Source organism: Polypterus senegalus, chromosome 10 (assembly GCF_016835505.1).
Source record: "Polypterus senegalus isolate Bchr_013 chromosome 10, ASM1683550v1, whole genome shotgun sequence".
NCBI classification, from domain to species: domain Eukaryota; kingdom Metazoa; phylum Chordata; class Cladistia; order Polypteriformes; family Polypteridae; genus Polypterus; species Polypterus senegalus.
In genome coordinates, this window is record NC_053163.1 from 94630630 (window position 1) to 94644757 (window position 14128).

Below are 14128 nucleotides of genomic sequence, written 5' to 3' on the forward strand. Positions count from 1 at the left end.
AACCTTATCAAGGACTTTGTTAAATGGTGCGACTCAAACCACTTACACCTGAACACCAGCAAAACCAAAGAGCTGGTAGTGGATTTTAGGAGACCCAGGCCCCTCCTGGACCCCGTGATTATCAGAGGCGACTGTGTGCAGAGGGTACAGACCTATAAATACCTGGGAGTCCAGCTGGATGATAAATTGGACTGGACTGCCAATAATGATGTTCTGTGCAAGAGAGAACAGAGCCAACCATACTTCCTTAGAAGGCTGGCGTCCTTCAATATCTGCAATAAGACGCTGCAGATGTTCTATCAGATGGTTGTGGCGAGTGCCCTCTTCTACGCGGTGGTGTGCTGGGGGGGGCAGCATAAAGAAGAAGGATGCCTCACGCCTGGACAAACTGGTGAGGAAGGCAGGCTGTATTGTAGGCATGGAGCTAGACAGATTGACATCCGTGGCAGAGCAATGAGCGCTGAGCAGGCTTCTGTCAACCATGGAGGAACCACTGCATCCACTGAACAGGATCATCTCCAGACAGAGGAGCAGCTTCAGCGACAGACTGCTGTCACTGTCCTGCTCCACTGACAGACTGAAGAGATCGTTCCTCCCCCACACTATGCGACTCTTCAGTTCCACTCGAGGGGTAAACGTTAACATTATAAAAAGTTATTGTCTGTTTTACCTGCATTTTTATCACTCTTTAATTTAATGTTATTTTTTATCAGTATGCTGCTGCTGGAGTATTCCCCTTGGGATTAATAAAGTATCTATCTATCTATCTATCTATCTATCTATCTATCTATCTATCTATCTATCTATCTATCTATCTATCTATCTATCTAAGTAAGCCTCTCAACGAGGTCGACATCCTTTCCACAGACAAACACACTGCTGGTGGCTGTGCCCAAGAAGTCATTAAACGCCTGGATCTTTTTATTCAGGATACTCACAAGCCCAGACACTCAGACTCCTCGCCAAGTTTCACAAGAGCCCTGATCACAGCCTCCGTTGACTGTGCAAAGATCACTACATCATCAGCAAAGATAAAATCAGTGAATCTTTCTTCTCCAACAGATGTCCCACAGTCACTGGACCCCATGACCTAGCACCAACCCAGCCCAACACCCAGACAATACAAGCACTGAGCAGAGTAGGAGCAAGAACACACCCCTGATGAACCACAGGATCAACTGGGAAAAACGCAGAGGTTCTGCATAGCACTCACAGTACCAGTGTACAGGTTGACCATGATATACAGCAACTCTGGTGGGATCCCGCTGTCCCACAGGTCAGCTTGATTAATTGAGTCAAATGCTTTACGAAACTTGACAAAGAGTGCAAAGAAACTCTGCAGATATTTGCGTTTGCGCTCCATGAGAACCCACAGTGCCAGGATGTGGCTAATGGTAGACTTCTTAGGCGTTAAACCATACTGATCTGGTGCTGGTAGGTGAGCAAGTGATCACAGATTCTATTGAGGATGACCCTAGCAAAGATCTTACTGGGCACCAAGAACAGTGTTATCCCCCTGTAGTTGCTGCAATCCTGGCAATAACCCTTCCCTTTCCAGATAAGGACAATAAGTCCTGTTTTCCAGTGAGGAGAATAACATACTGTATGAATAACAGTTCCCCCTCTCGACTCAAGGTTTAATTACCGTCACTACACCAGTACTTAGAATGCCTTCAATTCACACATATGTGGCAACATTTAATGAGATAGTTAAACACTTTAAGAAGAACAAGTGATCATATGATATCATCTTGGAAAGTGTTCCTACCCAGAAATCTATACAGACTAAAGCATAAAGATCATTCATCCGTTTTCAAACCTATGTATCCTGCACAGGGTTGTGGGGAAGCTGGAGCCTATCCCAGCAAGCATCAGGCACAAGGCCATCGCAGAGTGAACACCCACACACACAAACACACACTAAGGCCAATTTAGCATTGCCAAATCAATTGAAAATTCCCTTACAAATGATAAACAAAGCTTAAATCCTCTTAATTAAACTATACCTTTGTTAAATTTCATCAACTGAATTAAGCATTGAAATGCTTAAAAACTCAAAGTTTTAGATTTAATCAACAAGAACAGTTAAACATATTTATGGATACTTAAAGAATAAGTAGAAGCCCAGGGCAGACAAACATCCAAATGCAGAAAGCAGCACTGGGCCTTCCGTTACTGGGAGGCTGCTATCATGTCAAAGATGCATCTCTCTGTGTAACTGCAGCAATTGCTTTGAAAATGGTTATCTGCTCCAATCCCATAAAATAGATGCTACCGCACTACTGTTGAGCTCTGCTGAATCGATTCTTAAGAATCACTGAAAAGAATCATTCAAAAAAATCAAATAGTTTGCGAATCACCCATCATGAATGCAACTACAACAGATATAGTATTAAACTATGGCCCGCTATGCTACAAAACTTACCTTTAAAGTGTTTACGAAACAAAAGCCACCAATATATCAGGAAAAGACATTTTAGGCTGTGAATTAATAAGATATATTTAATTTGGAACTAATGCCTGGTTTAGGGCTCATTCCTGCCTTGCACACAATAGGCTCCAGCTTCCCAGCACCCAGCAGTTAAGAAGATGGATGGGTAACCGCTATCTAAAACCTATTAAGTAATAATTTTAATCAATAAAAGTTTTATTAAAATACATGAAATTAACAATGACAAAAATGAAAATATTCCAGCATTGGTTACCAATGGCGAAGGTTGTGAGACAGGATGGTGCCATTGATGATGATCTTGCAGTTAACTCCAATATACAAGACATTCTGAATGTGGAAGACCCATCAGTTTTATAGCCACAGTTAATCACTCCACAAAACAGAATAGAAGAGCAATAATGTAAGTTAGTCCATGAGTAATATTCTATATTAACTGTTTACTCATTTCAGAAAATCTCTAAATTTTATATTAATTCGTTTAACTTTGTGATGTAAACTTAACAAAGACATCACATTACTTGACAAAGTAACCTTAAAAATGTTGTCCCCCTACCACAAACATAATTTAATTAAAAAGATCTACGGTCTTCATTGTATGATTTAGCATAATTCAGAGAAAAAAAACTTTTATGAAAAATACGAACAGCTAAAACTGCTAAAATATTTCTGTTTGTTTTCATTTGTTTCTTAGGAACATTTAGGAATAATTAACTTGATATTTTGCTACTATGATAGCACAGTAACAAGTATGATTGAGGGGGTTTAATCTAACAAAAATGTCAATCAAATTACAAATTCACTGATGTTTCTCCTGCTATGAAATGGACATGTAAATCAAAAAGATAGCCCTTGTGTTTGTGCAAATAAGAAGTTATTTTTGATGTTACCTACTTCTTCACCCAGCTCTGTAATAACAGGATGTACAAGGTTCGGTGCTAAACTTTGTTTCTTGTTATTAAACCCATCAATAATATAAATTGCTTAAAGTATACATTGATGTACATCCCTGCATCACATCAATAGTCAGAGAAAATATGGACATTTAAAGGGGTCGAGCAAAGTTTGTTACTTTCCTAATATAGCTTGTCTCATGGCATGCTACAAATGTGGATCAATGACTACAAGTATTTAGTGCATCTGCATTCTTCTTCTTTTCCCTCTTCTGTATAGGATCGATGTGCGTTATCAACCTTCTCCCTATAGCCTGGTCCTGCATCTCGTCCTCAGTCAAACCCTTTTCCTTGAAATCTTCTTTTACTTTATCCATCCACCTTCTCTTTTGCTTTATTTTCCCCTTTACTTCCTTTTCCATCACTCTTTTGCCAACATATTTATTATTTGTCCTCATCACATGTCACTACCACTTCAACCTACTTTCCTGTACTTTGTTGTACCTCTGATTGCCTAATTTCACATGTCCATTTTTGTCACTCAACAAATAAATCTCAATTTTAACATTCATGCCACATTCCAACTTCTTCTTTGATGCTCACTTTACTGTCCATGTTTTAGCATTATTGTTAAAATTATCCACTGTCACAAAAACCTTACCTTTAATTTTTGCCTTAATTCTTTGAACAAACAATACTCCTGATACCTTCATCCAGTTGTTCTATCCACACTGCACCCTATGGATTATCTCTGCATCTAGTTTTCCACCTTGGGCCACCACTGATTCCAGGTATTTAAACTTATCCACTCTTTTTAATAGCTCTCCATGCAGGCTAATTTCGGGACGTTAATCATCAAATTATCTGCCTTCTACCAATTTATCTTCAGTCCTCTATCTTCCGAAGCCGTTCCCCATTCTTTCAACTTCTTTTCCATTCCCTCCTATTTGGTGTTAAACAACACAATGTCATCAGCAAAAAGCATGGGGGACTGGTCTCTTACCCCGCTAGTTAACTCATTCATAACCAGATCAAAATGGTAAACATTTCAAAAAGATCTCTTGGGCAGACATACTCTAACTGGGATATTGTATGTTACCCCAACACTGCTTTTAACCCGAGTCTTCACGCCCTCATACATATTCTGGACAATCCTCACATACTGTATTTATGTGATCCTTTCCCTTACATGCGCCTCCAGATTTCACGACGTGGCGCTGTCATATTCCTTCTCCAAATCAATAAACACTACATGCAAACTTTTCTGGGTTTGTCGCATCCCATGAACATATGGAATTATTTCTAATTATTGATGGGGTTTAATGACTCTGGTCAATACAAGCCTCGCCACTTTCTCGTACCATAGTGTTGAAGCAGCTAGCTTCAGCCTCCTTATTTATTGAGCAGTTACTCGCGATGAAAAAAAATCTTAAATTGAATGTACGTTTTACGTACGAGCTAAAATATTTTTGCTCTTTTCATTGGATCAAAGGCCTTTCAATCTAACGTTTCTATACTGCCCGTCCAATCACTTTGTTGAAGCAGCAAGACATATCTAAAGGAAGTACTTTAACACATTCGAAGATGATTGGATGAGGAAAAGGGACAGAACTGTCGACAACCAATGGAAAAGAAGACGCCGGTTTTTGAAAGTTTAATTTATGGGTAGAAAGTATTTCAGAAATGTATTAAGGTAGGCCGGGTAACGGCATTATTACTTTACTCTCTCTTGTATTTAATATTATTATTAGAATGTAATGTCGAGACATTATGGAATAGTTTAAATATATACTAGTCCATCGTGTTTTTGTTGTTGGAGTCATCAATTCGTGACGATCACGAGACGCTTGTCTCAGTTGTGAAGTTTTATTTTGGTGCTTGCGAACATTTCCTGGCACTTTTACTGGTAACATACAGCACCTACCTCGGATGTTTATTTATTAGTTTTATTCTATATATACGCTTTGCTATTTGGACCGCCAAAATTAATTTTATTAGTATTGGTGCTGAATCTAATCTCGTGTTAATGCCTAAACTGCTATTTATATAGCATAGACTTAACGCAGTGAGGGAAGGACTGAAGCTTTGCAATGGTAAGATGTTTTTTGTTTACCTGTTGCTCTTGATGTAAGGCATGTTCTTTTACAATCCTTTTAAGCATTTGCTGTAAACTATATTGTTTTTCATTATGCACAAACTATATTAGGGTGTTTTCAACTGAACGACAATTGCGTTGAGATTTTGAATTAAAGTTAGTTGTGCTGGTATATAAAGTCAACTGGCTTTATTATAATATCGTTTCACAGTATTGCAGCATAGAGTGGCACGAAATAACGCAACCCTGACTGTAACATATATAAAAAGTAAGGACAAGTGCAAAACTAGTAACGAAACATACAATAAGTAAATAAATTATAACCATTAATAATAATAATAATGGGGAGAAAAAAACAAGTAGTAAATAAGGAGTCTATTCGATATGGTTTATCACTTTTTTGTAACTTCTTGGTCTGCTTTCTATAATAACATTGCTAACATTTTCGAAGCTGTGATCAAATGTGCCCTTTTAAAATTAATCTTTAGTGTACTTCTGTCTAGGTTTTCGAGCATCATATGGATAACCATTTTTAATGTGTTACTTTCGACAGTCATCTTTTATCCTGCTCAGTTGATTTTTTTTTTTTAAACAATTCTTAAATGTATTGAGTCTGAAAAAAGCATTACATTATGAATACTAATTAAAATTATTTTAAAGGTGAATTAGCCTTTGAGATAAATCAAATATTATGTTGTAGTCTTCACAGTAAGCTGTTGTATTGTTACGGAGGAAATGATACTTGGAAAAATAGTGTTTCAGCTTTTAAAATTCCAGTCAAATACCAGAACGCTACATCTGAATGTAAAATGAAATGCATAATGGTGAAGCCTGTTGAACAAATAACATTTATAACATTACATCATTATTTAGTGTAGTTTATCGATAAAGTAAAACTTCAAAGTGTCACTTCTGAAAAGACTATTGTGGCTTCAGGTTTTTGTTCCCACCAGCTTCCCAATTAGAAACCAGGTATTACTGTCAATGCAAAATACTTTTATAGGGCTTTAAGATTAAATTGCTTGTTTTAGCCTGAAATGACTGCATAGCCACTTTTCAGTCGCTGTGTATTTAATTAATCCGCTCCTAACTGAGATGCAAATGACAAAGCACCCTAAATACTCCCCAGATAACACTGAGTTTTAATAAACTATAGTTAGAAAGCAAATTTATTATTGGGAAGATACTTTACTCAGACCCAAGCTGTCTTTTTGTCTTTCCATCTATTGGATGATAATTATTTGAAATGACTAACTGTAAATGTCTGCATTGAACATAAATATTTTAACACTTAATGTGCATTTTCATTTTTCTATGTGTTGCTTTTTCTGAAGGATAACCAAAGCAATGGACCGTTTAACCTAGCAGTTTCCACACGCCGATTCTCTCTGCCTCTTCCCCGTCAACAGTCAAAGAAGACCTGTGAGAAAACTTCAGGTGGACAGGTGTGCCTGGCCTCCCCTCCAAAGTCGAGAGAAACCTTGATTAGGAAGCCGCTTTGTGATAAAGGAAATATTCTGGCTCAGACCTCTGTGCCTCAGCTAACAAAACCTGAGAAGTGGTTAAAACAGCAAGACCCTTTAAAGCAAGTGCTAGTTCTTGGAACCGAAAGAAAGCTAAACATGAGTGCGTTTTACCTGGCAGTAAAAGACACCATGGACACTGATGCCCCTTTAAAACAGAGGCCTGTTTGTGAGGATGAGCAATTTAACTTAAATGAGTGCAAAGGTTTCAATGTTGGAGGAAAACCATCCACAGTGAAAGAGTGTTCATTCAATGCAGAATCTCATAATTTAACTTTTAATATGTCTGAAGAATGTGCCAAAGAATTAGAAGTACATTTAAATGAAGAAGCTGCCTCCGGGGCCTCTGTTCAAATGAAAGAAGTTGTTTGTGAAGGTAATGAGGATATTGCAGTAGACTCTGGCAATGCATATGTACAGCGTAGTACACCCTTTTTTAATGGGATTGACCTTGATAAGACATTTGAAGTAGCTTCTAAATCTGCAAACAAACTGAGTGAAAGTAATTCAGCTACTTTAAAGCAGACTCCAGAGGGCATGCTTTTGTTTCGATATTTTTGCACTCCAGTACCTGCCAAAGTTGGTAAACGATGCCTTAGCCCACTCCTGGAGGAGTCAGTTGGTTCTGCTTCCAAGGAGGATGTCTCTGTGGAGATCCTTCCAGCTTTGATGCCTACTCCAAGAGGTCATGAGGGGAAAGTGAGATTGGGTAAAGGTGTTCAAGAAAGTAGTCTCCTTTACCATAGCTTTTTTGCAGAGGAGTGTGCTGCAGTAGTAACGAAAGTAGGTCAACGATGTGCAAATTTACTAACCAAAGAAAATTCAAGTCATGGTGAAAAAGTTATTGAAGAGTTTTGTCCAATTGAAGCAGAGACTATACCTTATGACAGTATGCTAATGAAGAGTTTCTTAGAACCGACACATGCACATTTTGAAATGTCAAACCGCTGTGCTGCCAGCAACTTTAATCAGAATGTACCTTGTGCACAAATTGAAAATCCTTTAGAGGGTGAACATAATGAAGTAAATCAAGAAATCAACTGTACTCTGGATCTGTTAAATTCATCACTCCCTGGCAAGTCCTCCGATACTTATTCCCTGGGGGTAATTTCAGAACATTCACCAGAGGGAACATTTGATATGTCACAGAATAAACTAAGCCAGAATACTTTTGTTCTTCAGGAAGTCCAGACAAACTTGGAAAAAATAGAGACTGAGAACATGGAGGCTGTGTTTAAAAATTGCCTCCAGATTTCTCAGAGCCTTCCTGGAAAGGATAGCTCTGAAGTCAAAAATGTAAATCGTACAATAGATCTTAAAGATCCTGATGATGTCCAGGTAAATACTACAATTGATTTAAAAAGTTCTCCCCATGAACTGGACCTTGCAGTGAAAAATATTAATGCCACCATTGACTTGACAAGCTGCAGCCTGGAGTTGAAAAATTGCACCGTGGAGCTGCCTCATATTAGCACGGATCTGAAAAATATTACTGTAGATTTATCACAAAAGACTGCTAAATGTGATAAGGAACAGGTTCAAAACGAAAAGTCTGAAACCAAACTAAATCCAACACAAATGCCTGAAAGTGATGAGCCCAGTTTGCAGCTAACAAATGTTAAAGGGGAACCCTCAAAAAGTAATTTCTTTATTAGTCCCTTGAAAACTCAGGAGATAGAAACCTGTGTGCAGTGGCCGGGCGATGAAAGTCTGGTTATGCCACAGGCTTGTCTTTGTGCTTCAACTCCACTGCCAGTGGTAAACTTTTCAAAAAAACTTGTTGGGCCATCCCAAGAAGAATCTCATGCTGTTACTGCCTTCAGTTTTGTGGCTGAAAGCAATGCAGAAACAAAACCCCAAGAGAGTAGCCAACTGGTAAAGTCATCTTGTAAAAAAAATCTGTCCCAGAAGTACAATAGAGGGCTTCGTCCTCCTTCATCTAGTCGCCTCAGCCTTGGTGCCTGCCCATCAAATATTGTGGGAAAACAGCTTTCATTTCTTCCCTCTTCATCTGGACTTCCCAAAACAAGCAGGATATCTGTAGTTCACCCATCTGCTACGGTAGAACGACCAAAACTTTTAGGCCTGCCAAAACTCCCTTTTTCACGTTTCTCTTCAAGAAATTCACCTATTGGTTCAACTTCCAAATCACATCACCCCAGTAGTAGTTCTGGAAACCTGAGTTCATCAAAGATGACTTTAAAAAAAACACCAACTGTTTCTTGTACTAATATCACAAAAGAGTTGGACAAGGTAAGCATTACATATGCATTTCTCATATTTTTCCTTAAACTATGACAAAATTGGAGTTCTATTTTGCCGTTTTGGAAAGGTGCATTCTTTTTGGTTTTCACAAATAGTAAATAGACTAAATGATGAATTTCTACAGAACAATGTCAAAAATATGTATTAACACCAAAAACCTGGTTTGCCTTCACCACGAGCAAGCCTAATATGTTTGAACGTCATTGGTTTTCCAGACAAAAAACATGTCAAACTAACATGGCTCACATTGGTCAAGACATTATTCCATTGACACTCCCCCAGAATTTTTTTTTTTGATACAGAAACCACCATGGCAATAACCAAAAAAAACTTTGCTTACTAATTTAAGGAAAAAAGCCTCACTATTGTATGTAGCTTTTACATAGTTCAGATATGTATCATTTATATGTTAAAGGGTATATTTTGCACACCTTTCAAGCAAGCATTTTTTTTCCTTTCTGGAATTAAAAGATGAGATTTGCACCTACTGTATGTAGTGAAAAGTATGTTGGCTTCATTTTTCAGTCTACAATATTTTAGTGAGTAAAGCACATATACAGTACTCAGTTTTGAGAATTATGGAACCTACAGTAAATAGATAACAAATCTTGGCAAATCATGTATTCAGTGATTAAATGAATATTTTTCCCAAAATTAAATTTTCAGTTATTCTGTCCATGATTGAAAGGTATCTTCACTTTTTACTTGGGTTGTTTATTAATATTCTGAACTCAAAACCCAAAGCAGTTATAATAGTTGGACACTTTATAGAATGTTAAATATCAAGGGCCAGTTTTATCGTTAAGTTGCAGTGCAGCTAAATAAAAAAATGCAATATGCTAAAACATTTAGGTTTTAAAACGAATGAAATGTCTCTGGTTTCTCTTTCTCCGTGCTGTTGTATATTGTTTGCTGTTACTGATATATGGTTTGTCCTAGGCACTTTTTTAAAAAAAAACCTATACCATCTTAATATTTGTGAGTCTGAGCAATACTACACTATATATTTTGTTTGCATGCATTTTAATATCTATCTCTCCATATATACTGTATGTGTAATAACAGTTAAATATTTCAGCTGAAACTTTTACCATAGGCAGAACTTTTTGTCCCCAGGGGGAAATTTGGGCTTTTTATAGAAACTCAATAATTGTCTATATTATGACAGACAACAATCTAAATATGCAGCAGAATGACTTAAAAAAAAAAAAATACAAGAGAGAAAACCCTCCGACAGGGCAGATGCAGTCACTGTAAGGGATTATACATGTATACTGTGTTGTTATAAAGGAGACCCAGTAATGTTTCTTGACACACTTCTGTTGAATAATTAATTGACTGAAAGTACTTGTTATGAAGGCCTCTTTGTACAACAATGTCTGCTCCCATGTATAGAGGATGTACACCCTGTGCGTGAAATTGCTTGGTTGCAAAATTGTTTGCATGAATAGGGGTTAACAATTTCTAGATGTAGTTGAACAGTCTAATTTTTTTTTTTTTTATATTTTTTTATTAATTTTATTACAATCCATACAAAGCAATCAAGTTTTACAAAAGAAAAATTAAGTTAAGAACAGATCGATCCCCACCCTGAGAGAGAGAGCAAGCCAAACGGTGTTAAATTTAAGGCTTGTAAACATACCTAAATTAATAAATTCTCTGTGCTTTATGAACTTATTTTAAAATATTACTGATTAGATCCTGCCATGTTTTGAAAAAGTCTGTACGGATCCTCTAACTGAGTATTTGATTTTTCCAATTTCAAATAATATAACACATCGGTTTCCCACTGACTTAAATGAGGAGAGTTTGGGTTCTTCCAGATTATGAGAATAAGTCTGCGTGCCAAAAGTGTAGTGAATGCAATCACAATTTGTTTGTCTTTCTTTGCTTTAAACCCTCTGGAAGAACCCCAAACACAGCTGTTAATGGGTTAGGAGGGATTGTGAGTCCAAGGCTGTCTGAAGGTAATTAAAAATTTTGTCCAGAATAATGTTAATTTGGTGCAGGCCCAGAACATGTGACCTAGTGAGGCTGGGACTTGGTTGCAATGTTTGCAGGTTGGATCATGCCCTGGAAACATTTTGTAGAGTTTTAGTCGAGACAGATGTGCTCGATATATAATTTTGAGTTGTATAATTGTATGCTTTGCATATGGAGCTCGAGTGAATTCTCTGCATTGCTACTTTCCACTCCTTTTCTGATATATTAATTGAGATCTTTTTCCCAGTGTCCTCTTGGATCTTTGAAAGGAGGGATTGTAAAATGATTTTATATATTGTAGAGATGGAGTCTAAGTCCTTGAGATTGAGCAATATTTTTCCAGCATGGATGAGGGTGCAAGATGAGGAAAATCTGGAAGGTTCTGTTTAACAAAGTTCCTGATTTGAAGATAGTGAAAGAAATGTGTAGCTGGAATGTTAAATTTGGAATGTAATTGTTCATAGGATGCAAAGACGTTGTCTATATAAAGATCTCTAAGCAAGTTAAATCCAAAGTTTTCCAGATATTAAAACTGCATATGTTTGTGAAGGTTGAAAGAGGTGGTTCTCTTGCAGGGTGCCACAGATAGAAGCTTCTCCGTCTTAAAATGCTTTCTACATTGGTTCCAGATTCTAAGTGAGTGGAGCACAATTGGGTTATTAGTGTATTGCCGATAACGTGTGTTTATTGGAGCACAGAGCAAGGAATACAAAGAAGTACTGCAGGATTTTACTTCTATTGCGGTCCAAGCCTGTGTATGTTCTTCTATTTGTGTCCAGGTTCTTATCGCCTGTATATTTGCTGCCCAGTAATAAAACTGGAAGTTAGGTAGAGCCATGCCGCCTTCTGCCTTTTGTCTTTGTAGGGTCGCTCTTTTGATGCGTGGATGTTTTGAATTCCAAATAAATGAGGTTATTGTTGAATCTAATTGCTTAAAAATGATTTATTAATGTATATTGGGATGTGTTGAAATAAAAAAAGGAGCTTAGGAAGAATATTCATCTTAACAGTGTTAATTCTTCCAGCTAGTGTGAGATGAAGGGTTGACCATCTATGCAAGTCTTGTTTAATTTTTTCCATGCAGACGAAATTTTGTTGATATAGAGCTTTATGTTTACTTGTGATGTTTACCCTAGGTATTTAAACTGTTCTGCAATGATAAAAGGTAGGGTAATCTAATATTATATGCTTGAGAATTCACTGGAAAGAGTACACTTTTATTCAGATTAATTCTGAGACCAGAGATCTTTTGAAATTCTGTGAGTGCTGCTAAGACTGCAGGCACAGAATTTTCTGGGTCTGATATATACAGTACCATGTCATCTGCATATAATGAGATTTTCTGTTCCAGTCCTTCTCTGCTAATCCCCTTTATCTGATCAGTATTTCGACAATGTATTGCCAGTGGTTCAATGGCAATGCAAACAGCAGCGGTGACAAGGGCATCCTTGTCTAGTGCCACGCTCTAGTTTAAAGTAGTCTGAGCAAATGTTGTTGATGCAAACTGAAGCTTCTGGGTTAGTATACAGTAATTTAATCCATGCACAAATGTTGGGCCAAACCCAAACTTCTCCAATATAGTAAAAGGTATTTCCATTCAATCATGTCGAATGCTTTTTCTGCATCCAATGATAATAATATTTCTGGGGTGTTTGATTTAGTTGGTGAGTATATTACATTAAACAGGCGTCGAAGATTTGAAGATAAGTGCCGGCCCCTAATAAATCCAGTTTGGTCTTGTGATATTACGAGGGAGCACTTTCTCCATCCTTCTAGCTATGATTTTAGAGAGTATTTTAACGTGTTATTCAGAAGTGAAATTGGTCTGTATGATGCACATTGTAATAAGTCCTTATTTTGTTTTGGAAAGACAGTGATTAGTGCTTGGCGAAAGGTTTGTGGAAGAGATTGGTTATCTCTGGCTTCTGTAAATGTTGCTAATAGGAGGGGAGCTAGCTGAGTGGAGAATTTCTTGTAAAATTCTGCAGGGTAGCCATCAGGGCCTGCTGCTTTCCACCTTGGAGTGACTTTATAGCATCTAGTAATTCTGATAACGCCAGAGGTTTATCAAGTTCCTCCACACTAGAAACGTCTATTTGTTGTATCTGTAATGTATCCAGAAATGCATTAGATTGTAAATTGTCTTCCTTAAACTCAGTAGTAAATAGGTATTTATAGTAGTCTCTGAAAGTGTGCATTATATTTTTGTGTTCAACGATTTTATCTCCGTTCGTGTTAGTGATTACCGAGATTGCGTTGCGAACTTCTTGCTTGTGAATTTGTTGAGCTAAAAGCTTATTAGCTTTCTCCCCATATTCATAGTAATGATGTCTGGATTTGTAAATTAGTTGTTCAGTTTCTTTAGTTGTCAAGAGGTTTAATTCCGAATGTAAAGCCTGCCTTCTCCTATGTAGAGTCTCGCTTGGTAGTCTGGCGTGTTCTTCATCTATTTTAGTAATTTTGTTTTTTATCTCTGCTACTTTCTTGGCCACAGATTTATTTCTGTGGGAAAGATATATGAGATAATCTGTCCTCTTAAGAAGGCCTTAAGAGTTTCCCAGAGTATTCCTGCAGAGATCTCGGGAGGATGTATTTGTCTCTAGAAAGAATTTGATTTGTTTGGATATAAATTCAGTACAATTCTCATCAGCTAATAGAAGCGGGTTGAGGTGCCATCTGCGGGGTGAGTGCATGGGGCTTAGTAATTTTAGCTCCAAGATCATAGGTGCATGGTCAGAAATAACAATAGCATCGTATTTGCAAGTAACAGTCTAATTTTTAAAAAGAATAGAATCTGTTGGAAGGCCAACATCCATGCTTTGTATATGAGAAAACAGAAATTGTGGTAATTCTATTATGAAGTTTATAGTGCTTTACACAGACATTCATATTGAGATGCTTGATTACCAGCAATATTTTG

At 37.3% G+C, this 14128-nt stretch overlaps 1 protein-coding gene across 1 annotated transcript in view; it reads left to right on the plus strand.

The window, feature by feature from the left end:
* The first annotated feature begins 5010 nt into the window (after positions 1-5010).
* The window catches only part of LOC120537350, a 45859-nt gene continuing 36741 nt past the window's right edge, over positions 5011-14128 (plus strand). The window contains exons 1-2 of the mRNA XM_039766235.1: positions 5011-5435; positions 6772-9213. Coding sequence (XP_039622169.1) covers positions 5433-5435; positions 6772-9213 — 2445 coding nt within the window. The 5' untranslated portion in view covers positions 5011-5432. The remainder of the gene's footprint in view (positions 5436-6771; positions 9214-14128) is intronic.